This window comes from Pollicipes pollicipes, unplaced genomic scaffold (genome assembly GCF_011947565.3).
Source record: "Pollicipes pollicipes isolate AB1234 unplaced genomic scaffold, Ppol_2.1 Scaffold_7261;HRSCAF=8764_pilon_pilon_pilon, whole genome shotgun sequence".
Classification (NCBI taxonomy): domain Eukaryota; kingdom Metazoa; phylum Arthropoda; class Thecostraca; order Pollicipedomorpha; family Pollicipedidae; genus Pollicipes; species Pollicipes pollicipes.
Window position 1 is genome coordinate 23,792,417 of NW_023597054.1, and position 25,281 is coordinate 23,817,697.

The 25,281-nt window shown below is 54.0% G+C and overlaps 1 protein-coding gene across 1 annotated transcript; it reads right to left on the reverse strand.

Annotated features, from left to right (window-relative positions):
* Positions 1-2,930: 2,930 nt before the first annotated feature.
* On the reverse strand, positions 2,931-12,916 carry LOC119111209 (periostin-like). The gene is made up of 9 exons (XM_037235030.1): positions 12,797-12,916; positions 11,915-12,150; positions 11,509-11,602; positions 11,160-11,328; positions 5,591-5,820; positions 4,974-5,130; positions 4,645-4,791; positions 3,869-3,994; positions 2,931-3,107 (listed from the first exon to the last, which is right to left on the reverse strand). The coding sequence occupies exons 1-9, from the start codon at positions 12,914-12,916 to the stop codon at positions 2,977-2,979; spliced, it is 1,410 nt and encodes a 469-aa protein (XP_037090925.1). The 3' UTR covers positions 2,931-2,976.
* Positions 12,917-25,281: the final 12,365 nt, after the last annotated feature.

Sequence of the window (25,281 nt, forward strand, 5' to 3'; positions counted from 1 at the left end):
AGCAGTAATTTGTGTGGAAACCACTGGAGCGGGAACTTCCAGTCTGATTTCGACCGTCGAAGTGATTGCATGTGTTCGCTTCCTCTTGTTTTAAGTGAGGTTCAAACCTACGAGTAGCGCTGAATGGTACAATTTTAAGTGAGCCAGTATGGTAGAGCACAAATGCTAGCTTAGCAAATATTGGCATTAGAAGCAATATCGCGTCTAGGTAGACTACGCAGGTTTTGACAGCAGGCATGATGACGAGTATCAGTTCTTTTAGTGCACATTTTGTCGCGTGGGATTAATTCCATCTGACCAAGACAAAAAGGCATCGAGCGCTCAGGCCATTAATGGCGAAGCCTCATGACAGGAACGATCAGCTGGCGAAAACAGGTTAGAGGCCAACTGCCGATGTCGTTACAGAAGCTGAGTTTGACAAGCAGCATTCCCACCGCAGTGATGGCACGCCGTACGCGCTGGGGTAAATAAAACACGCCTGTGATTATCATCCATGTATTTGATATATCGTCCGACTGCTCTGATCGCTGTCGTTTGCACATGCGTGAGTAAAGAGCCCATACGACCAACAGTATGCGCTGGGCGTGACAGCCATCCTTCTCTCAAAGCCCGGCACTGGTGCTGCCCCATCCGTTGGTAGCCCATAGCTACCGGCTAAACAAGCTTTTTAATTAGTCAGCATTCACCCTGGATCGCGCAGATAGCTGGATTGAGGTAGGTGCAAAGTGCAGACGCCGTTGCCGTTGCCTATTTTCCAATACTGCATCAACAATGACGTTATGGACCCATTGGATAGGAGTGGACGTGGAGTGGACAATGCTGCATCAACGATGACGTGACGAATCCATTGGATTGGAGCAGACGTGGAGCGGACAATGCTGCATTAACAATGACGTCATGGATCCATCGGATTGGAGCAGACGTGGAGCGGACAAAGCCGCCGGTCCCTGGGTGCGATAGGCACCGCTAGAGAGAGAGAGCTCTGGAGAGAGCTCAGTATCGACGCAAACCTCCAGAGATGACGTGTACATGCTGCAAGACGCAGCGAGTGATGCTGGCTGCATTTTTTCACGATTGGCAGCGATAATATAATTATCCCGCTGTCGAAAAATGTTCAGGTGAAAGGTATTCTGAACAACTTTTACGGTCATTAAAGGGAGTCCTGTAACACGATGAACAGTCAGGTAGGTCTGGTTGGGAGCCGCTAGCAGAGCCTACGAGTGGGAAGATCGTGTAAGGAAAATTCTGGCCATGAAGATCCCTAGATCAAGATAAGGTGGCGTAACCAGCCCAGCGTGTAGACCGCTCATGTTTCACCAAAACTTTTTGACGGAGGGATTGTTGGATTCATGACCCTATTGTTTCTTTTTGTTTTATTTGCATTGGGGTCGCGTTAAATAAAGCGGGATTGGCACGGAAGTCAAGTTTAAACCGTGTTGTGCTTGTAGGTGTACAACTTCGAAACAGGGGGCAGGCCGGGTGGGTGGGGCGTCCCACCCCGGGCCAGGGGGCCTGTCTTTCACCGCGACGATGGGCCTGGAAGCCTGCATAAGTGAGCAGCGGGCCATGCGCTTCAATAATCGAACTTATTTTAAGCAAACCGATACTTAAAACGACAGCATCAAGTAGCCTTTTAAGGCGCGACTGCACGCGTGGCAGCTGTGATTGACTATGCGTGTCATCCAGAGGGCATTCCCAGCCGGAACATCCGAGGCGTTGCCTCAAGAAAACGCGCCTACCACGACAATTGACTTTGAGTTAGGCGTGAGGAAAGATGCGGGATACTTCCGCTATCCATACAGTACCCCTCCTTCGCAAGAGATCTTCCGTCTTCCGCTACACAGTGATCATTTTGGAGAAATTAGAACATCACACGGGCCCACGGGAACGCGATTTTCGCCCGGTCTTACTTTCACTAAAGCGGCATTTTGTGCACTGGCACCACAGGCAAAGACAAGGCGGGAAAATCGGTATGAAAATCGGAAAGGTGGTATAGTGATAAGTCAAGTATTAGGGATTTCGCGGGGCTGATAGCTGATATTGCATTTGTATATTTTGCTCGTTTCAGCCAAATTAAAATTCTAGCACAGTTCGTGGCCCTTAAGGTCCTTAAGACCTTATACTCTTAAGGATAATTGGTGAAAAGGTTGATCTGCTCCACTCCGACATAGCAAACTGTTAGCTGTTTTCAGATACGGTGAGATGCCACATAGTTGCCACATGGATCGCCGACCGTCCTTCACACGCTCCGAAACTGTGTCAAAAATACCTGGTAAGTCAAATTGCACCCTCAACCCCCAGCGTGACTAGACATTGTGTCAGGATCGTACCAAGCCTGTGGGTGGTTTGGTGTTCACGGTGTTCAGTAAGACCGCCACCCTGCTCCTAAAGAAGACCAGAATGCCATGCACAAGCTAGTAACGCTCGGATCATGGCTTCATATGAGACGGTGATTTTAATAAAACACACAGTGCCTCTAAATACAAGGAGGTAGGAACTTCCAAAATGGATAAGAAGGAAGGATCCAAATTGCAAGGCAGTTTTTTCATGAATTGCCGTACGGTCATGGTCACGCTTTGACGAAAACTGGGCAAAATATGGCCCGAACGTCTATCCTCGAATAGGACGAGCCTCTTAAAAAGGACTGCTTCCCACACCTTCGCCGTGCGTTTGAGAAAATAGGATTTTTAGAATGGCTGCATGAAAAAGACAGCGAGAAGAGCGAAGAACAGATCACAATCACTCACGACACTTCCGCATTATCCTGTCAGCCAACAACGCTTAGCAACATAACTCAACGATAAAACGAGGTTATAATCCCACGTAGTAACAACATCTATAGCCCTAACAGGCGTCCATATTCTCCTGAACTCTTGCCGGTCCGTGCCAGCTCCGTCCGCGTAGGCAAGGTTGTGGAGGTGTTCCGGGAGGAGGGTCGGCAGCTGGACCCCGCTGGTCGGCCGGGCACGCCGCCCCTCAGCGCGCGTCGCACCGCTGCAGGTTACGCTCCGGCCGCAGCACGAAGTCGATGATGTGGATCACGCCGTTGGCGACGGGGATGTCGGCGCGAATCACCTGCGCCTGCTTGCTGACGGTGGAGATGCGGCCTGGAACGACGGCGCTGGCGTCAGCGGCGTCCGCTGGACGGCCGGCGGCCCGGCCCGGCGGGCGGCGGGCGGGCACCGGCCAGCGGGCGGCGGCCGAGCGGGGCAGGCGGGGCTCCGCCGCGATCACCGACAGAGCCTCGTTCAGGGGTCACTCTTCTAACACTCTAACACACACCGACACCGGCGCGTCTGCTACAGCAGGCGGGCTCCGCTGCGGTCACCGACAGAGCCGCGGGTCCGGGGCCCACTCCTCCTAACACACACGACACCGACGCGTCTGCCACAGCAGGCGGGCTCCGCTGCGGTCACCGACAGAGCCGCGGTCAGGGGCCACTCCTCTAACACACACGACACCGGCGCGTCTGTACAGCAGGCGGGCTCCGCTGCGGTCACCGACAGAGCCTCGTTCAGGTGGGCACTCCTCTAACACACACGCCACGCGGCGCTTCTGTACAGCAGGCGGGCTCCGCTGCGGTACACCAACGGAGCCTCGTTCAGGGGCCACTCCTCTAACACACACGACACCGGCGCGTCTGCTACAGCAGGCGGGCTCCGCTGCGGTCACCAACGGAGCCGCGATCAGGCGCCACTCCTCTAACACACACGCCACCGGCGCGTCTGCTACAGCAGGCGGGCTCCGCTGCGGTCACCAACGGAGCCGCGGTCAGGCGCCACTCCTCTAACACACACAACACCGGCGCGTCTGCTACAGCAGGCGAGCGACAGAGGCGACCGCCGCTCGCCCGGCGGCGTCTACTCACGCGTGTAGCCGTCGGTGACGACCTGCAGCTGCAGCTCCTGCCCGTCGAGCAGCGTCTCCAGCCACTGGCCGTCGCGCACGCCGGCGCTGTAGAACGCGCCCGGCACCAGGTGGTACAGCAGAGAGTCTGCGAACGCGGCAGCACAGCGCCGGTCAACGAGGAGCGGCCGCTGCCGGCATCGCGACGCCGACTACCGACAGACAGCTGGCGTCGCCGTCACGCCCCGTCTGTCGTTACGGCCCGCCTGCCGTCACGGCCTCCGCGACCGTCCCAGTAACGGCCACTGCCTCCGCCGCAGTGGTCCTCTAGTGCTGCACGCCAGAGGCACGTCACCGTCCTTGTCGGATACCGCATGCCGCAGCCCGTCGGCGCGGTATGCCGATCTGCACGTATGTATGCTGCGTACGCCGCTGCATGAATGTAGTCGACAGGTATGTGCAGGTGTAGCACCTAACCTTTGCAAGTAATACGACATCCCAAGCTATCTAAACAATGTTTAACGATATGATTATAACTGGTCTGGATATAACTATAACTGGATATATAACTGGTTCGGACACACGTCACACAGTGTGACCCCAATCACAGACTGATCGTCGGTTACAGTGTACAGCGATGTCGCGAGTGAGAGTCCTGCCGCCGCACAGCGACCCGGGATGCTGCGGGCACCGGCTTCCGCCGGGCACCAAGAGCAGGCGAGGAGCGGCGGCGACGGCAGCCCACAGTACGCGGCCGGCGCACCCCGTCCGCCGCTGACAGCGGCTCAGCACACATACTCTGCATGACGATGGAGCTGTTGCTGAAGTCCTCGGACACATTCTCCGTGTCGCTGAAGGCCGCCGAGATGGGCAGGAACAGCGTCAGCGGCGCCTCCTGGCTCAGCAGCTCAGTCACCCCCAGCCTCGCCACTATGCTGGCGATGCCTGCAGCGACCGCACAGCGACTGTCAGCACCGACAAGCCGCCGCAGCGCGCTGAAAGCCACCAGCTCACACCGCGTGCTGCACTCGAACGCTAACAACTGTTTCCGTGTCTGCAATTCTATCCGCGCGGTTGTCCTATCAGTTGCGACCACAGTCGGCCGGTTGGTCGCCACGGCAGCTCACCGCCGAAGTCGAGGTCGGCGCACTCCCGCGTCGTGACGTACTCCAGCGCATTCACGCTGGCTTCGGCCACCAGTGCCCTGTCGATTACGTGCACCACGCCGCTGGAGGCGCTGGCGTCGCTGCGCAGCACCTGCGCCCCGTTCACGGTCACCACGCGCTGCAACGAGACGCCAACTCCGTCACATATCGTTCGTGTTCTGGTAACGACGGGCGGGTGACGAGGGTTTGGCAGCAGGCCCCGTAGCAGTGCGTGGTCCGCGAGCGCAGTGGCGAGCTTATGCGAACTGACGTGAATGCCAGGAATGAGAGCTTACAACGGGCATTATGAGCCCGATGAGCGCGACTGGACAGCGGATGGTATGTGTGTCGAACTATCCGGCGCAAATCTCGGTCGCCACTGCCGAAAAGGAAACAGGGTTTAACGGATTCGAAGCTGCATGCAGGAAACGTCACGCCGCTGTCTCACAGAATATTTACACTCCTCTGGAACAGCAACATTTGTGCGACGCGAAGTGAGACAGTTTGCTTCCGGACGCGCCTCTCGGGTCGGCGCGTTCGGCAAGCCGCGCCGCCCGCACCGCCCGGCAGCGACGGCCTCGGCGCTTGGCCGGGCTCACCTTGCTGTAGCGGCTCATCTGGTAGATGTTGATGCGCAGCGTGGCGCCGCTGGGACTGGCGCTCTTCACCACCATGTTGTCGTTGAAGCTGGCCAGCTTGAGCGCCACGGGCGTGATGTGGTGCAGCAGCAGCCGGCGCAGCCGCTCCGGGTCGGCCGTCAGCTGAGCGCGCAGGTTGTATGGCAGCATGGCCCAGGCCTCGTCCGTGAAGGCGAACACGGTGAACCCTCCTGTCGGCGCGCAAATGACGCAGTCGCTGGTCAGAGATGTCGCCGCGTCGCGGCTTCTGAGCGTCACAGAGCCACGTCACCACACTAGGTCGAAACGATTTAAGGGAACAGTTCCACCGAAAAATTATATTGAGTATACTTCCTATGAGACAATCCCGCACAATCAAATTAATGTGTGCATCCTTCCTCATCACAGCAGTTTTTGCTCCACATTGTAATAATTCAGCGACATCTTAGCCGTAGTCCCAACCCTTTAGGAGAAAGCAAGCTGCGGTGTTAATAAGGAGCAGCGCACGAATTATACCGCAGAACAGGTAGACCACGAGGCAGATAGCCAAGACTACAACGAAATTGAGAGACTCAGAGACGATTAAAGATATTGAAACATGTGGAGACAAGACGACGCCGTCTCGTAGAAACGTGGGGAAATATGGGCTGAGCAGAAAATACCGGCGGCCAGAAAGCGAAGGTCCTTTGGCCGACCCTCAGCGAGCAGACAGTCTAGCGGAAAAAAAACGCGGCCGGAAAAACCACAGCTCCGTGGCGTCACACGCCCATAATGATGCAAGCATAAACAGCGAGAGCAGCCTCAAGCCTTCCATGCTCTGTGTGTCACTTTAAGTGCGCTGAGGTTTTTAGTTATCTTCAGTATCTCCCTGGCATCTTTGCTCGAACTTCCATCCACGTTGCTCGTCACTGGAAGGCAGTGGTAGCGGCGAAGGAAGGTAGTGGTAGCAATGCTCACAACAGCCGATGTGAATGCACTAAAGGTGGGTGTGTCTCTCATTCGGTGCACTTCACGGACAGCTGCGCCTAATTTTCCGTTGGAGTGCCTTATGTGTGCCTGACCATTTACTAGCCGAAAGCAGACTGGGATGGTTACAGTTTGGAACTTGGAAAGCGCGCAAAGAATGCGTCGGCGTGAAGGAACAGCACTCGGTTTTCAAACGATGTTGGCAAAAGGCGTGTTATTTGTTCAAACGTTTGCGCATATGTGCAAAAAGTTGTGTATGGGGAGGCACGGGAACCGATGAGATCAGAGAGACTAGGTCCGAAAAGTTTAGCATCGACCCCAGTTGCGTTGGCTGGAAAGAAAACAAAACAATCCCTATTGACTACCAACTTAAGGGTTTCCGCTGCTTCTGAATGTATGCTTTGTAGCGGTCCGGCAATCTGACTTCATTGCAAGTGCCCTTATGTAGTATTATCTCCGGCACTGACGGAGCCCTATCTCCGGCACCTATGGAGCCCCATCTCTGGCACTGATGGAACCCCGCCTCCAACACTTATGGAGTCCTATCTCCGGAACTTATGGAGTCCCATCTCCGGCACCTATGGAGCCCATCTTTGGCACTCATGGAACCCCACCTCCGGCACTTATGGAACCCAATCTCTGGCACTTATGGAGCCCATCTCTGGCACTCATGGAACCCTACCTCCGGCACTTATGGAGTCCCATCTCCGGCACCTATGGAGCCCCATCTCCGGCATTTATGGAGCTCCATCTCCAGCACTTATTGAGCTCCATCTCCGGCGCGCGAGATGCCTGTCATGCACAGCCCTGGCTCCGGCGCTTATCATAAGACGGCCAGCAAAGCCGCTCAGGCCATGCAGCAGCATTGACTCCACCGACCTCGTTGACTTAAAACCAGCATCACTGGCTTTTAGTAGATAATTTTCATAAAAATTTCACGTGTGTGTCATGACACGAGTTAAGACATCCAGAGTTTTGAGGTTAGTCATTGCTAAACGTAGTTCTTGCGTTTAGCATGATGATATTGGTGACCAAAAAGTTATTAAAATTAATCCAAAAGTTATTAAAACACTTAGAAGACGAGTAATCCCTGTCTCGACCTTTCGCGTCCCATAACTTTCACGTCACCATTGCCACGTGTTAGTCAGTTCAGTTCATGATGGAGTGGCAGTGATCTCGTGGGGTACTTTGACATAAACATTAGCATTCCATATCACATGACCTAGACATTGAAAGATCCTTTCAAAAACCACTGCATTGACTACGCTGATAATGTTACCGTCTCACATCTTCGAAACCTAGGCATTGTCATCTCGTGCAGATTAGACAGTGATCTAGCAGAGGAATGGGCTTTTGTGACCGTGTCCCAAACCCGTCCCCCGGGGAGGTGACGGGGTCCCCTATTATCCAAGGCCCCAGGACTTTTGGACAGTTCGAGACGCTTGTAAGGCTTCTGAAATATAAAAAACGGCCCTTGGGACATCAAATGGGATCATGAGCCCTTACAGTCCACCTGAATCCAAAAGCCCCATATAGCAACGAAGTAGCCGCCTTCAATGAAAATGTCCCCTGTTTTTCGGCACCCTCCCGTGCGAAATCCTGGCTACGCCATTGCATACGAAATTGTCAAAAGTGCGGCGCAAAGCGCTAATTTCTCGAGATTTCTGGCGTGCAGACCTCTGGGAGTTAGCTGACCGCGCAATGATCTGATATGGTAAAGATTCAAGCCCTCCGATCAGGGTCAAAGATCTTCAAACCCAGCCAGCGAAAGTTGCATAAAGATCTGCCGAATGGCTCACTTCGGACATTCAAAAAACCGGACGGATGCAGCGCACCAGCACCTTATCTGGAGAGAGTTAAATTGCGCCAACAGATTCTAAGATGACCTGCTTTGCGGGCGAGCCTTTCACGCTGCCAAACACAAGCACCGCATGCAACAATAACACAGTTACATAATAGCAGACATCAGCTGCGACCATCTGCCGAAAAGACGAGCACAAGGCCGCTGCCGAGGCCGGCCCAGTGCAGCGGCGGCAGCGACAGCGGGCCGACGCGTCAGCGACAGTCGCCGTGCCGCCGGCCGGCTGCCGGGACCGCCAGCCCCACGCGCGGCGAAAGGTGCGCGTCGGGCCAGGTGGCGCACCGCCCGCCGTCAGATGGCCGGCTAGGGTGGCGACACGGCACTGCTGGCCGGCGGCAGCTGCGGGCGAGGGAGCCGCCGGCGTCGCTCCCACGGCACAGGCACGGGTCTCTGCGCCGCGCACGCGCATCTCACAGGCGCAGCCGGCGGGGGGTGGCGTAACGCAGCCCGTCAGCTGGACGGCTCTGGGTTAGGCCCACCCTCCGATGCGAAGTGCCGTTAATGTCGCGCTGGATCAAAGCGGCGTCCGATGATCATTAAAGCACAATTTAGAGCCCACATGTCCCTTCTTTCAGCAGCCAGCAGGCCAACGAAACACATTCACCGTGAATTTAGCAATCGCCGAGCTGGCAAGATGCGAGTCGTCCAGGACAATGCCACGAAGAGAGCACCTTTCCTACTCTCCTCTGTGATCACAGCTAGAGGGCTTCAACGGTTGGGTAAGCCCGTGCGTACCCACGTGAAATGGGTAACGGTTGAATGGGGTCCAGATTTAAGAAAATTACGGCTATGGGTCGTTTACGAAATGCCGGGTGGATGCTTCTTAACAAAAGAAGCGCGATGCACGTCGTCGCGTGCCCTTTTGCAGAGCACCACCGCCTACAGAATCCACATTAGAACCCAAGTGCATGGTGCGACCGGGATTCGAACCCGGACACCAAGCGGGAACCGAAGGCGTTAACCCCCCGGCTATTCGCCCCCTCGAGTGGATGCTTCAGGACATGCTATATGACTTTACTTCTTGAGCTTATTTTAGTCATAATTAGCTCTATTCACCTTCCTTTTGCAAATTTCAACCCAAAAGAGGAGGTTTGAGCGTAAGCCATCCAGAAACACACTTATACCAAAGCGCTGAGAATGATTTAGCATTTAAGTATCATTATGAACTAATAATTCAGAGCAAAAGTGCTGAAAAACGCAGAGATAGATAACGAGTGGGTACAAATCATAACGAGTGCGTAGCGGGTGGATATGGGCACAGCCCCATGGGTAGCGGGTGGACATGGATATAATCCCATGGGTAGCGGATGGATATGGGCACAACCCCATGGGTAGCGGGTGGATTGGGCACAACAAAGCTTAGCCGTGTAGGCCTCTAGCCTTAGCCATATGACCCATCCTTACAGCATTACTGCCGTAAATCCGGTCCAACTCTGCGTCGAACACACATAACACACAACACCAAAGGGCAATAACAGTCAGCAGTGCGCTATTAAAGGGGCGATAGGACGAGCAGTCATCTCAAGCCACGCTGCCAGCACGCAGCCGCCTCACGTTTACCGAACGTTGCTGGATATGTTGCTATATATATATATATATATATATATATATATATATATATATATCATAACTAGCGCGTAACATGCGACATTCATTGTGCTCGATATACTTAAGCTTTGCCACGTTATATGGACTTAAGCTGTAAAAAACGATCACAAGTATGGCTTGGGTAATGAACATATCAGAAAACTGTATCTGGCGTATGAGAAGCACACCGCCCTGATTTGCTCGCCCTAGATCCATGCGCTAAGGTATGGACAACAAATTTTGTCAGTTCATTTCGAAGGTTTTCATGCAGGCTTGGTGGAATCAAAATAGACTCCAAATGAATTCTCCATCGTCTTGACAAGTGTTTGAGAGAGCGTCTGCCCTGTTCTGGACCGGCTTGAACATGTGGCCGTGCTGCAGCGCGTGGGCGACTGAGGCTGCAGCGGGCGCTTCAGTCACCATAGTGCTTGTGGCACTATGACGCTGACTCGAATGATGAAAAACGGATGCACTACAGCCTTGTCTCGTCATTTAAACACTTTGTCCGGACGTTATCCATCAATAGTTTTGGGGCGAATAGACGGTGAATTAAAAATTGTAAGGATGGATTTTTGGGTCGTAGGCTGCTGAAAAAACTTGCTGGAAAAACACTCATCACCACCCAGAAGGGCTACTCCAGCCTGATGGGCACTTTTCCCCACCTCCTTTGAGCCAAACAACTGCCAACATATCCGCCCGACGGTGGCCATATTTTCGCCGCTCTATCAGCTGACTTACGATGACGACATGAGAGCAGCGCTGTTATGACGAATACCGATGACATAACTGGTCCCAACCAAGAAACACAAGGTGCTGTGCCTTGTCAATGCAAGACTGAACCACGGAACATTGGTCGACAAGGTAACGGGCGTGTGGTCTAAGGGCCAACAATGTGACAGAAAACCTGGGCGACGAGACGCAGGGATCTGACCTGTTTGCTATGATCCAGAGCTGCAATAAGACACGGAACCATCTGTGAACGGAGACCAGCCACGCTGGGTTGAGACGAACGACTGTGCATGGTTCACTGGAGGACGCATGCATACAATTGGAGGACGCACACATGCAGGAAATGACAACCAGACCGGTGAGAGGGGGGGGGGGAGGGGCGGGGGCAGGGAGGTGTTTGCCACTCACCTCGCGAGAGCAGCAGCTTCTCCAGGCCGGCGCGCTCCACCAGCGCCATGAAGCGCAGCAGGCCGAGCTGGCGCAGTCGCTCAGGCAGCGAGGTGGTCGACTTGACCCGGCTGCTGCCCGCCACCGGCTCCGGCCCGCTGGCGGCCGCCTGCAGCGCCACCTGCGGCCCCTGTTGCAGTACCCCGGGTCCAGCCAGCCGCGGCCGGCCGTCCAGCCGCGCCGGCGCCACCACCACCACGTTCGACTCATCCAGCTGGGCGGTGAACAGGTCAGTGTTGACGCCGTTCAGCGAGGCGTCCTCGGCCGGCGACGCGACCGGTGCGGCCGGCAGCAGCCGCGCCCCACTCGCCGGCTGCACGTAGGTGGGCACCTTGTCGGAGGCCTGGCCCTGGCCGTAGCGGCCCTGCTCGGGCGGCAGGTACGAGACCGGCGGCGGGGCGCTGCTGGCGACGATGGCCGGCCGCAGCACGGACGTGGGCACCGGCCGGCGCGGCCCCGGCGCCAGGCTGCTGACCAAGGTCCGCGTGTACGACGGCAGCGGCGCGCCGCCGGTCAGCGTCGCCGGGAACACGCCCGAGGTGAAGGAGGCCTGGACCGGCCCGGCCGTCAGCGTCGCCGCCGGTCCCACGCCCACGCCCACCGTTGTCGAGTGATAGTGCGAGTGGAAATGGGTGTGGTGGTTGAGGCTTCCTTGGCGCCGAGGACCGATCTGCCCTCCGCCTCCCCCGGGATACACACCGGTACCAGCGCCCCGCGCCTCCTCCAGTGCTTCCCGTTCCACCGGGATATCCTCCTCCTCCTCCTCCACTGCCGAGACCTCCGGTTCCTGTTCCTCCACCGCCCTGTCCTCCAGCGCCACCAGGATATCCTCCTCCTCCCCCTCCTTGACCTCCAGGCCCCTTTCCTCCGCCACCATGTCCTCCGGTGCCACCAGGATACCCTCCTCCTCCTCCTCCGCTGCTGCCGCCGCCGCCGTGCCCTCCAGTACCCCCTGGGTAGCCGCCCCCCTCCACCGCCGTGACCTCCAGTACCGCCGGGATATCCTCCTCCTCCGCTGCCGCCGTGTCCTCCTCCACCGCCACCGGGATATCCTCCTCCTCCGCTGCCGCCGTGTCCTCCTCCACCGCCTACCGGGATATCCTCCTCCACCGCCGCCGCCGTGTCCTCCTCCTCCGCCGCCGTGTCCCTCCTCCGCTGCCGCCGGGATATCCTCCTCCTCCGCCGCCGCCGTGTCCTCCACCACCGCCACCGGGATATCCTCCACCTCCGCCGCCACCGTGTCCTCCTCCGCCGCCGCCGGGATATCCTCCACCTCCGCCACCGCCGTGTCCTCCTCCGCCGCCGCCGTGTCCTCCTCCGCCGCCGCCGGGATATCCTCCGCCTCCTCCTCCCCGCCGCCGGTAGGGTGGGCCGTAGGAGCCGGACGGAGGCCGGATGTTGGGCGGTCCGTAGGTGGTCAGCGGCCGCGTCACCGGTCCGTACGTCCCCGACGGCCGCACTGGTGGGCCGTAGCTGCCGGACGGACGGCCCTTGCCGCCGCCGTGGCCGCCCTTGCCGCCGCCGTGGCCGCCCTTGCCACCGCCGTGGCCGCCCTTCCCCTTCCCCGAGCCACCATAGTGCGTCGGGACTTTACTAGCCCCTGGGTAGCCGTGCTTGTGGGACTGTCCTCCTCCTTTGCCCTTGTTGAAGAACGGAAAGAAGAAGGCGTCTGCCAGCGAGGCCAGCCCGAGGGCCAGCAGCACGACCGACCACTTCATACCGGCACCACAGCGGACACACCGAGCGGCCGTCGTCACACGGGCCGCGCTGGTCCCCTCCGAGCGACGACCGGGGCGCGAGTGTGGCACCGAGCCGGCGCCGGCCGCTGGTCGACTTTCCTCTCGACGAGACGCGGGCGGACGACACTTTTTCTTTCAATGCGAACAGGGACCATTACAAAACCGCCTCGTCCCGAATGCCGAAACCCCGGGTGTCGCAGCGGCCGCAGAACAATGTGGCGCGGGTGGCGCAAAGTGCGGCCTCGCTCCACCCCTCCGATGCAGCTCAAGCCGTGCGAAACGGAAAAGGAAAGTGAGACCTTAGCCACTATACACGCCAGCTCCTCTGAATGGGACAACCATGCATATTCCGCCGACAACACGGCTTGGTAATGACTGCGGCGGCACGCACCCCGTCTCGGGCTTTGCACAACTGAGCGCGGCACGGCGAGTCGTCCTGGCCGAGGCCGGACGAGACGCCATTGTGGCGACAGCGCCGTCTCACAATGCCCGGCGCGACTCTGCAGGGGACGGCGGTGGTCGGGCGGCAGGATCAATCATCCTGCGCGCCGCCGCCGCCTGGCCGCCGCGAATGACGGCGGCGTTCCTCGTTGACCTGAGGGAATGATGCTTATCGCGGCATTGACCTTGCCTTGATCGGCCGACGGCACTGAACTAGCTGCTGCAACACTCCAGTTACATGCACTCGGTATGTGTCCAAGGCAAGGACGTGTTCAGATCAGACATCTACGATAACGGGAGACGTGCCAACAGCAGATCACCCTCAGTCCGCAACCAATTTGCATAATTTGACGGCGTCACGTCATCATTTTCATTTTGCAGCAGCTGTTATTGCCACGTTATAGGCGTGAAACGGCCCGTAAAATATTTATTACAAGTTAGCGCTGTGATGAGGCTCATAATCCGCTCCGCGCCTGGCGCACCACCACCATGTGCTACAAATGTTTTAAAACACCTATGAAAAAGTCAGATTTTTTCTCAAATCACGTAAGTTGTTCAGTGCATTAGCGAGAACATTATTCACACAGATAAGACAGAAGCCTTATTCTTATATCTCTATTCTCCAAGGAATAGGGCTAACACTTTTGTCTTATCCACGATTTCTTAATTAAAAGAGTTGACAGAGAATACGTGGTCACGAGCCCTTTCCTGGACATTACCTACCATGGCAGTCGCAGTGACGGCACGGGCCGTGGCACGTCCGGGATCCGACTCCAGGACACACTGTACGAAACTGCGCTGGAGTCCATGATGCTACCCCTAGCCATGAGGAGTCCAGGGACCCGATTCCAGGACACACCGTGCGAGTCCAAGCGCGAGTCCATGATTCTACCCCTAGCCATGAGGGGTGGAACTCCTACCACCACATCGTGATTGAAGTCAAAAGGGTAAGTCGTGCATGCCTGCAAATTATTCTTCGATAAGAAATAACACAGGTACCTTGCGTTTTGTGTGCGAAGATGCGTTAAGTTAAGCCCTAAGTCTTCCATGTATGATATCTGGATGGTGAACGACCACAGATCGAGTACAAGCACGTATTGGGCCAGGGTTTTGTGGCGTACTTCCTACCACCAAAACTTTATTTCTTCATAGAGGCTGACAGAAGATTGAGCGTGTATTCATACATGAGCTATTTAGGATTTGGTGTAAGATAAGTTAGATAACGGTGGTGTTTGCCAGGGGTGCTGGTGGCATACCTACAGGTCGATAGAACTACACCCTGGCGCGTTCACTCACGAATGCACTTGTACGGCTGGCACGACAATGGGAGTGTTCAAACCGGCTCATGACCGATTTGTCGAACCCACACTGCAGACAAACCAGGGCCCGAGAGCATTCTCGCATCACTTAGGTTTTGGACAGACCGACATTCATTCTATTTCGGAGCACGTGCGTTGCACGTAGCGTCCTCCGAGTAAGCGTCTGTCCTGAGAGCCTGCGGGCTTGTATATTCAATTTTGTGAAAGCAACTACCAACTTCAGCACGCGTTTACGTGGAGATACGTATATTGTACAAAGTTATTACAGGCACAGTTATTATTACACAGTTATTATGGCACTCAAGAGGAAGGCTGTCGTGCTGAGTCTTCAATCGCTCCAGTTTGCTATGGGATGAGTCATGAGTTTTCTATGGCGCTATTTTTGGGATGGGTTTTGATGATGTGGTACCGCCATGGCGTTCTTGGCGTGGAGCTCATTTTATCCTGTCTCCGGGCGGCCGGTTGAATGCGACGCGCTCCGATGCAGGGGCGCAGTAAGTCTTGGCAAAGGGGAAGGGGACAGAGTTGACAGGGAGTGTCCCCTGCTGGGGAGCCCACCTTCCTGCCCCTTCCCCAAAAATACTGGAATCGGCTCTCTTGATTTCAAAGAAACATGATTTTCTTGATTTCTTTTTGTGTTACCTTCTTAGCTGAAGCACAAATCAGACGTCACCGGAAGATTTACCACTGCTTGCTTTTGTCAATATACTGGAGAAGCCAGACGTCAAATAACCGCATCGAATAAAGCAACGGTGCTTTTCATCTTGCAATTGTTCAGTGAACTCTTCTCAACAGAGAGCACCAAAAGGTTTCGGAGGAAGTTTCGGAGTCATACAGTGATGTTGAGGACACACTGAATGGACGTATATTGCAGATAAAATTATGTCAAATACTTGTATTGTCATAGGCAATCATGTTCCGCTTGAGACGCTCATTCTCCATTCAGAACAGAGTAGCGAAAAATTACGTAACAGTTCTGAACAAACGCGCTCGTAAACTATTGACACAAAAGCCATGGAACGGGTCGTTGCAGTCTCCACGGACCGTGCAGCGTACGCCTCACGGCTTACACTAACCAACAGCCAACGGGTGGGTGAAAATGATCAGGTACCTGGAAGAAGCACAAATGAACGCGCTATGCATCATTTTGTACGTTTTAAACTAGTCCGGGACGTACGCATCACCTGCGCGATTTTGGGATTGGTAATTGACCGGATCAGCATTTACAGTAAGTACCGCGAAATCTGAAGATAATGATGGATCTCTATTGTTTTGGCATTGTTGTAACCGTTAAACTGTTCAGAAGACACCCCCAAAATTTCAGAGGCGAAGTTTAGCCAAACACTTAGTCTCAAAAGTTACAAATTCATTGTGAAGGGCTTCCGAAAACATTATTTTCCGACGCATGGCCGCTCTTGCGCACCCGGCGCCCGCCGTCTGGTGTTGGCTACTGCAGCCAACGTCAACGAAGACTGCGAAGGTCAACGAAGGTCAACGAAGGTCAACGAAGGACAACGAAGGTCAACGAAGACTGCAACCCCGGGCATCGATCATCTTGCTCCAATCGATGGCTCAACGCAGATGACCCCGTCACGGAAGCCCTCTGACCCGGCCAGTTGGCAGCGGATTGACACAGCGGCCCCAATGGCCGAGCAAAGATTCCTTATTGCCGTAGGGGGTCAATGATTGGCAGCGACTCCAGTTCGGCTTACTTGGCCCCTGGCTGAAACGGTATAGCGGGCCCGCGTTCGGTGCTGGGCCCCTGACTAACACAGGACCCTTTCATTGTCTCATCGTGGACCCCCATCATGAAGTCTAATTTCTCTTTATTGACGGAGGGCCCTGACCAACGCGAGGCCCTCTGGCATTTTGGTCCCTCGTTCCTCTCCTTGTTCAATAAATGTTCCCCTGGCTGACTCGAGGCCCCTTACCGACACGGGACAAACTCATGAGGCACTGAAGGCCCTTGACCGACACGGGGCCACCTAATTGCTTCAGGGGTTCCGACCAATGCAAATCACGGGCTCCAGTTTTGTCCCTGCTAGGGCAATGGGTCCCCAGGGCTCAGACCGGCACGGAGCCGACTGTTCGGTGTTGGTCCCTGCCCGAAATAAGGCCAGCACTACTCCAGGTAGCCCGCAATCGGTACAACAGGCCTTATAACTGACATCTGAGGGCTCAGTCCTACGGGCCAGGGTCCTTGATGTGATACACGACCAGACCCTCGCACCCTCCCAACGGGCCCCCGATCGTCGGTCCCGAGGGGCCCTTTGGGTCCCTCGGAACCTAAGGGGCGCGGGCGTACCCCTGTGTCCCCTGCCCACGCCCTTGCACAATGGGCAAAGAAAGGACTCCGCTTATCGGTACTCAGCTTCTCAGCCTCTCAGCTTCAGTTTAACGGGCCTCTGACCGAAATGGGGTCGAGGGGCCCCCGTTCCGGACTGGGGCCTCATGGAGCCGACTGTTCGATAGTGCTGGTGCCTGACTGGTATGGAGGTCCTCATCGACTCAGGGGACTCCCGATCGGCACAAAATACCCTTTGACTGGTAAACGAGTGTCGTGCCTTGCTGGCCGGGCCCCTTAAAACGATTTCCGTGAAGGGTCCCGTGGGTCCCGACAGGAAATCACGGGACCCTCTCCTTGTGCCCCCCCCCCCCCCCGCCTTCCCTACCTGCGCCCCTGCCCTAGCGATGCGCGGTATTGGAAATCGTCACGCCCGGTGATGAGTGTTTAAGGGGCGTTCCAGAATTTCCATGACCATCTTGAAGATCATTTGGTGCAGTTCACGGACCCGTCCCTATTAAGACATAAGCCCCCCTAGTTTCTGAGCTACACGCCCGCGAAGACGTGGACTTTTTAGGAAGCTATTCCGAGGTCACCTAGGCATCCATGACGTCATAATACGTCACTCAAGTCTTGCCATTCAATTATCCACACGGCAGTCAATGCCGAGAAAAACATAATTGTCGAGACGTTCATATGTAGCGTTCCTGAGCACAATTTCCAGATATCGCGGCCGTCCATTGACCCTCACTCAATGTTGTGCAAGGTACGTTCGCGTAATCTAACGACATGTTGAGCAGCAAACTTACTACGCAGTGCAATTGTGCTATCTACAACAGTCTTCTTGCATACAAGTGTGCCAACAGTTAACGGTGAGCTTATTTTATCACGCTCACGTCAATACATTACTTCAATATCTTCGATATCTGCAATGCATTCAAAAATTAAATATCTTCAAATGCGGAACATTCGCCTAAATCGTTTCCGCCCAGAAGTTCGGGCGGCCGCTCGTAAAAGCCTTATGAATGACTGGCCGATTGGCCATCAAGCCGATCAGCAATAGTACAGACTGCCGCGTGGATACACAGACCTTGGTTCTTCCATTCAGGATCTGACACGAGACGAGTGCTATCTCATGGAACAATCATATCTCACGGGCCGTAGTCCGGCCAGTTCTTTAAAGAACGCCTTCACCCCTGTAGTAGACGAGTAACGTCAGCTGGGTCCGTGCTGACGCCCTTTCATTACTGAGAATGACTCTGTTGTTCTCTGCTAGCATTGTCTCACCGCTTGGCTGCGGCGGGTGGGGGACGGTGGGAGGGGGGGGGGGGGGGGATTCACGCCCTTACTATTGGCTTCCGCCATAATCTGGAGCAAACTGTGTGAGCAGCTTGAAATCTTATTTCCCTTAAACAAGCCTGTACCTCGTACATTTAAGCTGTGACGACAAATGATTGATGATAATAATGTGTTGTTCTCAAGCCTGTTCTCTGTTCATGCATGCTTCCTAACGACTGTTACACGCTGACCATAACGTGACAAGTCATGCCACGTGACATGGAGCCATGATAGCAAAATCACAGTCAGATTACCCTAGACTGGACAACTCAGCACGTTATGCCAGAAATCGAGCTCCGGTAGCAATGTTGGTTTTAGGGTTGCTTTCCAATACATGCGAACAGTGCTAGCGGTTCATGTTGTGATAAAAGCTTGTGCCATGAGCTTTTGGTAGCCCAAGCTGACCTACGACCTAGGAAAGTCTTGGGTCATCCTACCTTGCGTCAAAATGATGCACGATCGATAACTGCAAGTGGCTTCTAGCATCCGGTCTTGCTTAACGTTACATGCGATGATCTGGGACTGTACGTTGCACAGTGAGTGCGTGTCACGAGCTTAATTGAATTCAGCTCCCAGGCCACCTCAGTTCTATTCCCTGTGATGCACAACGTAATGCCCACCATTGACATCAAATTTCCGTATCGGTAAGGCGCCTCGGAAAGCAATGAGCGAGCAGCATAGTAGATGAGAGCATCAAAATGCCGTTGATGTTACTGAAGCATCAGGTATCACTACATGGAACAATAATATACTCATGACAGCTTGGATAACAACGTAAGTTGCATTTGTAGGGTAAGGTACCGAGACTTGGCGGCCTTCGTATTGTCATGCTTGAAGGTTCTACAGCGGCTTCACCTTACGAAAAAGAGATACATTTCTTCGGCGGAGGCGGTGTACCCATTTCAGAGAGCCTCCAGGAGTCCTTTGACACTACGGTGGATGTCAATTTCATCTAACGATACCCTTGAGGCGATTAAGACACTAAATGGGCGACATTTTCTTCACCCTTTTTCAACCGTAAAGTGCAAAGTGCAACCGCAGTTCAACCGCACTCCGCAATGTGCAAAGCAGACACCCAAGGAAGGAATAGACTTTGTAGTTGTATACAGGCTTAGTTTTATAGGGCCGCACATCTCGTGTATACGCAGTTGCACAAGCAGGCCTTCCTGAGGGCCGCCACCGGCCGGTCCGTGACCCCAGACTGGTACAGGCTGGAGCGCCGTCAGGAGGGCCCACCACCGACGGCCGGTCCGTGACCCCAGACTGGTACAGGCTGGAGCGCCGTCAGGAGGACCCACCACCGGAGCCGGTCCGTGACCCCAGACTGGTACAGGCTGGAGCACCGTCAGCAAAGCCCGTCATCGGCGAGCGTCCGAGCTTTCCCCGCCACCACCTTTGTATCGTCCTCTTGTCTGGCCCAATGGGGCACAGTAATAACGTCACGCACTGTCTGGCACGTAGTGCCGCACCACAAACACGACATGCTGCTGACGGTTTCTTTCCGGGAGACATACAGGTTCGCACGCCACTCCTTCAATGTCGGCTTCTGAACTCGCAGCACATCCCCGCACACGACGCAAAAGCCAAGTCACGTCTAGTTGCAAGCCTACGTTTTCACCAAAGTTCACAGTTCACTATAGTCACTAGTCATTAGCTACCACATCGACAAAAGTATCACCAACATTTGTTCGAGGCGATGACTTGCAAACCCAATATTAATAAGCTTTCTATCCCATACATCAATAAGGCGGGACATTTAAATGGGTCGCGATGCCAGTAAAAGAACATCAGCGCTCCAGACAGCGGAGAGTTGCTGTATTACAGTACTCGGGCAAGCGAACACATGCTCACGAGTCACTCAAAGCTTAAATGAAGAAAGAACTACTTTTGCTAACGAGATGACCCAACTTGAGACACACCTATCCCACAATGTCCGATACACCGCACGATTGGGCGGAACGGGACAGGCAACCAGACGTCGCTCTCATCCTTCTTCGAGTCGGAACATAGTTGTTATATGCATATGACAACTATGACATATGACACATTTGACATATGACACATTTGACATATGACGCATACGCATATGACACATTGGCTTACGCCTCATAAAAACCCAAAAAACAAAATATCAGGGGTGTAGTTCCCCCTAATCAGTCGGGGGAGGGGGGTCAGCTCCCCCCCCCCCCATTTCAGCTTCAGCACCTCCTCAACTTTGAGAGGGCCGGCTCCGGTGAGAAACCAGTTGCTGACGTCTTTTGGGGGTAGGCTACATTATTTTTGACTGGTTACCCTGCTATCCGCCACTGATGTTGCCCAGGCTTACGGCCCCTTCAACACGCCGGTAAAATCCTACTGGATCTCGGATGGTCAATTATCCGTTGCGACCGGGCCAAAAATTTGTGTCCATCGACTAAAATAACCCACAAAACGTGAGAAACAAATGAACAACTCAAACCTGCCGAACTCAACTGAAATATGTACTCTTCTCCATGAGATAAACTCTAAGTGCGGGCGCTAGATGCCCTGAAACGTAAATCACGTACAAAATCACCGCGATCTTGATGTCCATATTATATTGGTGCCAGACCAGAAGAAAACTGATTTCCAAAGATATTGCATTTCTTAGGTCAATGTTATATTTCACCACTACTTGAGTCGTGTGAGAACATGCATTGCATACATGAAATCAACGTTTCATAGTCCTTTTGAAGGCACAAGGTATGGCCATAAAATATGCGAGAGATTGCGAGCCTAACCCACACAAAACACAAAGACGTCGAAATTGGACAAACTTGGTCAAATATCTCTTTCTTACATCGTGGGAAAGAATTCATAGCAATTTTGGTACTTTGAAGGCACAAAATGTAAAATATATCATGGAAAAGGTAAAGAAAAGACACGAACACTTACAAAATTATTTGCTGTTACATGGTGTGCGGTAGATCGCACGATACAGAATGGCTTTAACCCGCGAAGTACGAATCATAGAGTTATGCGCATTATACCAATCGGTGCAGAATTAACTAGTTTTGTCATGTGTAGAAAATATTATCATGCGCGCACTGAACAGAGGTTTGGATTGGACAGGAAATAAATTGCCTCTTCTGAAAATATCAATACCAGACTCACACAATCGTTCAAACGTGATTTGCTCGCAAATTTGGGGCTGCCCTTCCTACAATGCACTGGCAGTGATCCAGTTGGCATCTAAAGTTACTTGTACATGTCCCGTGAGAAGGAACAAGGGGGGGGGGGCTGCAAACCGAAGCGCAAACAGCGGTGCAGGTTAGGTAAGAATATCAGCCTAGTATGGAAAGCACATAAGTGAGAACGGTGAAACATCCATCCCAGTAGCTGAGCTAGTCAGAGTGCCAGTCTTCGGTAATGATGATCGGGGTTTTAGAACATGCCGACTGAGATGATCATTCTACGCCAAATGCCCGTCTTCGGATTTACGCACCCGTATCTGGGTGGGTTCGAGTCGCTTTAGGCGATCGCTGTTTGTCCCTGACTGAGATGTCAAACGGCTGGTGACGGTCGAAGCGCTCAGAATGAAGTGACGTCAAGGAACGGGACGGCCCGTGCCACACATAACCGCACATAAAACTTTGACTCCAAACTCTCCCGTTGACTTGGAACTTCACGATCTGATGGTGGGGTCAGAACTGTCGTCATAAGGCTGATTAATAAGCGCTCTGACGTCAGAAATCCGTTCAGTCAAGAGGTTCAGAATAAGCATGACAGCGTGAGTGAAAAGCTGAGAATACCTGGCTCACATAGTATGATATCAAAAATGACATTGAACATCGAGGCCATTTTAAGTGCAGATGGTATAAATGTTCGAAGCAAACGCCAAGCCGTCCAGAGAAGCGGTTGTAATAATATTCTGTTGAAGCTGGACAGGTGACCGCGATTTCTGAATCAGGGATGAGGTCAGGCAAATCCGAATTTCAGGCGAGCGGCAATGTGTAAAGGCTTAACCGTCGAATAAGGGGCCAGGAGCATCTCACAGAAGCGCCTCGACACAAGGGGGCGGCCCCGAGCTCAAGGTGCCACGTACCTATCCTCGGATCGAATGATCAGACTCAACTTCTTTGAAAACAGCACCGCTTCAGGCAAAAAACACCGACATGCTGGGGAAACCTCAGCGCTACAAGCTGCCTTGGGGAGGGGTGGGACATTTATTTTAGAACACGGAGCACCGCCCCACTCGCAGGGACAGCGATGTTTTCTGGAAAGTTTTCCGAAAGCGCTCGAAGCGGAGGGCCCGTAGCGCGGCTCTCAAAGTCTCATGACCTTGATGGTTTTGTATTGTGGCTTGATTATGTGTTGTGGGTTACGTGAAGGCCTGGTATACCAGAAGCCTGGTAAACCATCTGGAGGAGCTCTACTAAAGCATCACCGCAACTTGTGCACCTGTAACGGAAGTGAGGCTGGGCAAAACCGCCGAGAGCTGGAGCGACCACTTTTCTCAGAACTGTGCCGGGCTCATATTAAAGCGCATGACGCGAAATGAGACTGCCCGGTTTGTTTTGTACTGTCACCTGAGCCACACATGTCTGTGTTAATTCTGACGATCTAGCAATGCTTACTTCGCGACTTCTTCCTGAGATCCCACTAATCAGCTCGACAGTGTAATTTCGCGCCCCGCACGTTTGTGCGTCTAGATTTTTGTCACAAGTACGTGACAAAACGGTCAACCCAAGACAATCCTGATCAGTTCTGCATCGATTGGTGTACACCATTTTTTGAAGACTTGATCAGAACCCTTTGAATGGATGGATTTCTGGGACCAGAGCTCACGCTAAGCAGTGCATGCTGTGCAAGCTCTGACCCCTCCCACCCGATCGCGCAATTCCAGGTACCGGCAGAATTTAGTGGTGAAAGTTTAACGCGCTGCAATGCTCGGCACGGTCCGTCCTGCCCTCTGACGTTAACTGACCTTTAGCGTGACCGCTGCCACCGGCCGCGGGCCATACCTGTCAAGGTCAAACAGCTAGCGCCCAAAGCGACTCGAACCCACCCCGCCACGGGTGGGTAGATCGGGAGACAGGCGTTCTAACCAACTGAGCCACCGGGACGGACCCTGTTTCACGTACGGCGTCCAAGTGTAGGCCTTCTTTATTGCACGCTTTCTGTAAGATATCCTATCCATACGGCGATTCTACCAGCAAGTCATAATGCAGTAGCCAGAGTGATAGACACCAGGTATGGAGAAGTGAAAGGGCCACTTATGACCCAGAGAACCACCGCATGCTGAGAATACAGTAAACCCGTACAGCCGGGACTAGATAGATCGCAGATAAAGCTGATGAACGAGAGCGGTCCAGCTGACGCATGCATTCCCTTCCCAGCACACGAGGGCAGGCTTGTGCGCGACTCTTCTCGGGCATGTGAATGTATAAACTGTGCACTGCGTACCTCAATGGGTATCGCAGCCTTTCAACTGATGGCAATTGATGGAACACCGAGCAAACAAAACATCAGGAAAACGACTGTTCTGCACATAATGTTTAGCAACAAATGTCCTGGTATACCAACGATAACAATATGCTAAGCATCAGTTCAAAACATGGTATATCCACGGTAATAGCACAAGCTCACCTGTCTTCCAAACCACCGCATTTTAAAGTATACACACTTCCAACCAATCAATCTGAATGGACATCGCAGCAATCCCCACCAGCTGGACATGTGATTCACAAGTGTTAATGTTTTGTTCTATGTTAACACATACCATCAGGATAGAACAGCCTGCGAAGCATCAAGCAGATCATGCAAACATATGGTATTGTACAATAACGTATCCGTGAATGGTGTGTTTTCAGAGCCAAATCAAATCCATTCCCATTCTGTCGCAAACTATGCAAATTAATTCTGCGCCTGAAATGGCCGAACAACCAATAAAGCCGAATCATAATCCAGTGAAGCTGAAACGCGGTCTAGGGTGCCCTAGGGGAACGATGCTGGGCTCGTAATCCCGCGACGCTAGGTACGAGTCCCAGCGCTGGTCATTTTTTAGCCCGACTGCAATGGAAAGGTCAGCTGGCGAATGGCCGAAGACATCAACCCAGGCCCGGAGCGTCTGTGCCGCAGCATTGTGCAGCACGTATTATTCTCCGCATCCTTGTCTGGCGGAACTATGGAGGCACAATGATCCGCTGACCTGGACGACATGATTGGGGAGGCGCGTTAGGGGTGCACGCAGAGAGCCACGCTTGGCAGGCACTCTGAACCCAAAGCCACCCGTGCAAACCGTTCGGAGTACTTTGTTTCGACCGGAGTCGATTATTCAAAACAATTTATGTTTTCACATCTAGAGCATGAATGCTGATCTGCGGATCCCCAAACGGCTTTTCTTACTAAAAAAAAAGGCCAGCCTAGCTGGGGAAAGTTACTCGGGGAAAAAGTATGCGATGACACGAGTTAAATTCATATATATTTAGAGCGCGGTTTTACGAAGTATTGTAAAATGCTTTAAAACAATTCACGCAAATACCATACGGTGCGAACGGATAGTACGTCCTATTGGCGGAAGTACAGTGCCGACCACGTCCACGCGCGCCGAAGTCTGCTGCGTCATCCTCTGACACGGCACCCGGGCTAGCCTGTACTGACCCCGGCCCCGGTCGGCCAGCGGGAGAACAAGCACGGCCGCCCCAGCCGCCACACACGGCACGGTCCGGCAGCGCCGGGCGGCCAGCCAGGCGACGCCACCCGCCGACACCGCCCCCGAGCGCCGCAAGCCCCGACAGATGGCGCGCAGTGCACCGTGGGCCGAGCTGGCTCCGCGGGCAGGTAAGCCAGCGCGTCACACACAGCACAGCGACGCATCTCAACACACACACACACCCTCCATGAGCGGGACTTGCTTGACGTCCAAGCACATCGCTCTATTACAGGTCGTGAAGCAGTGCAGTCTCTCTCGAGCCGAGGCGGCCGCTTCAGGCGGGGCGCGG

Bases quoted from the DNA above. Each gene is read 5' to 3' on its own strand.
- LOC119111209 (XM_037235030.1), bottom strand. From the start codon at position 12,916: ATGAAGTGGTCGGTCGTGCTGCTGGCCCTCGGGCTGGCCTCGCTGGCA. The intron at 11,603-11,914 runs GCGGGGCGCTGG...CATCGTCGCCAG, and splicing joins CGGGAAGCACTGGAGGAGGC to CAGCGCCCCGCCGCCGGTCT. The intron at 5,131-5,590 runs GTGAGCCCGGCC...GTCTCGTTGCAG, and splicing joins AGATGAGCCGCTACAGCAAG to CGCGTGGTGACCGTGAACGG.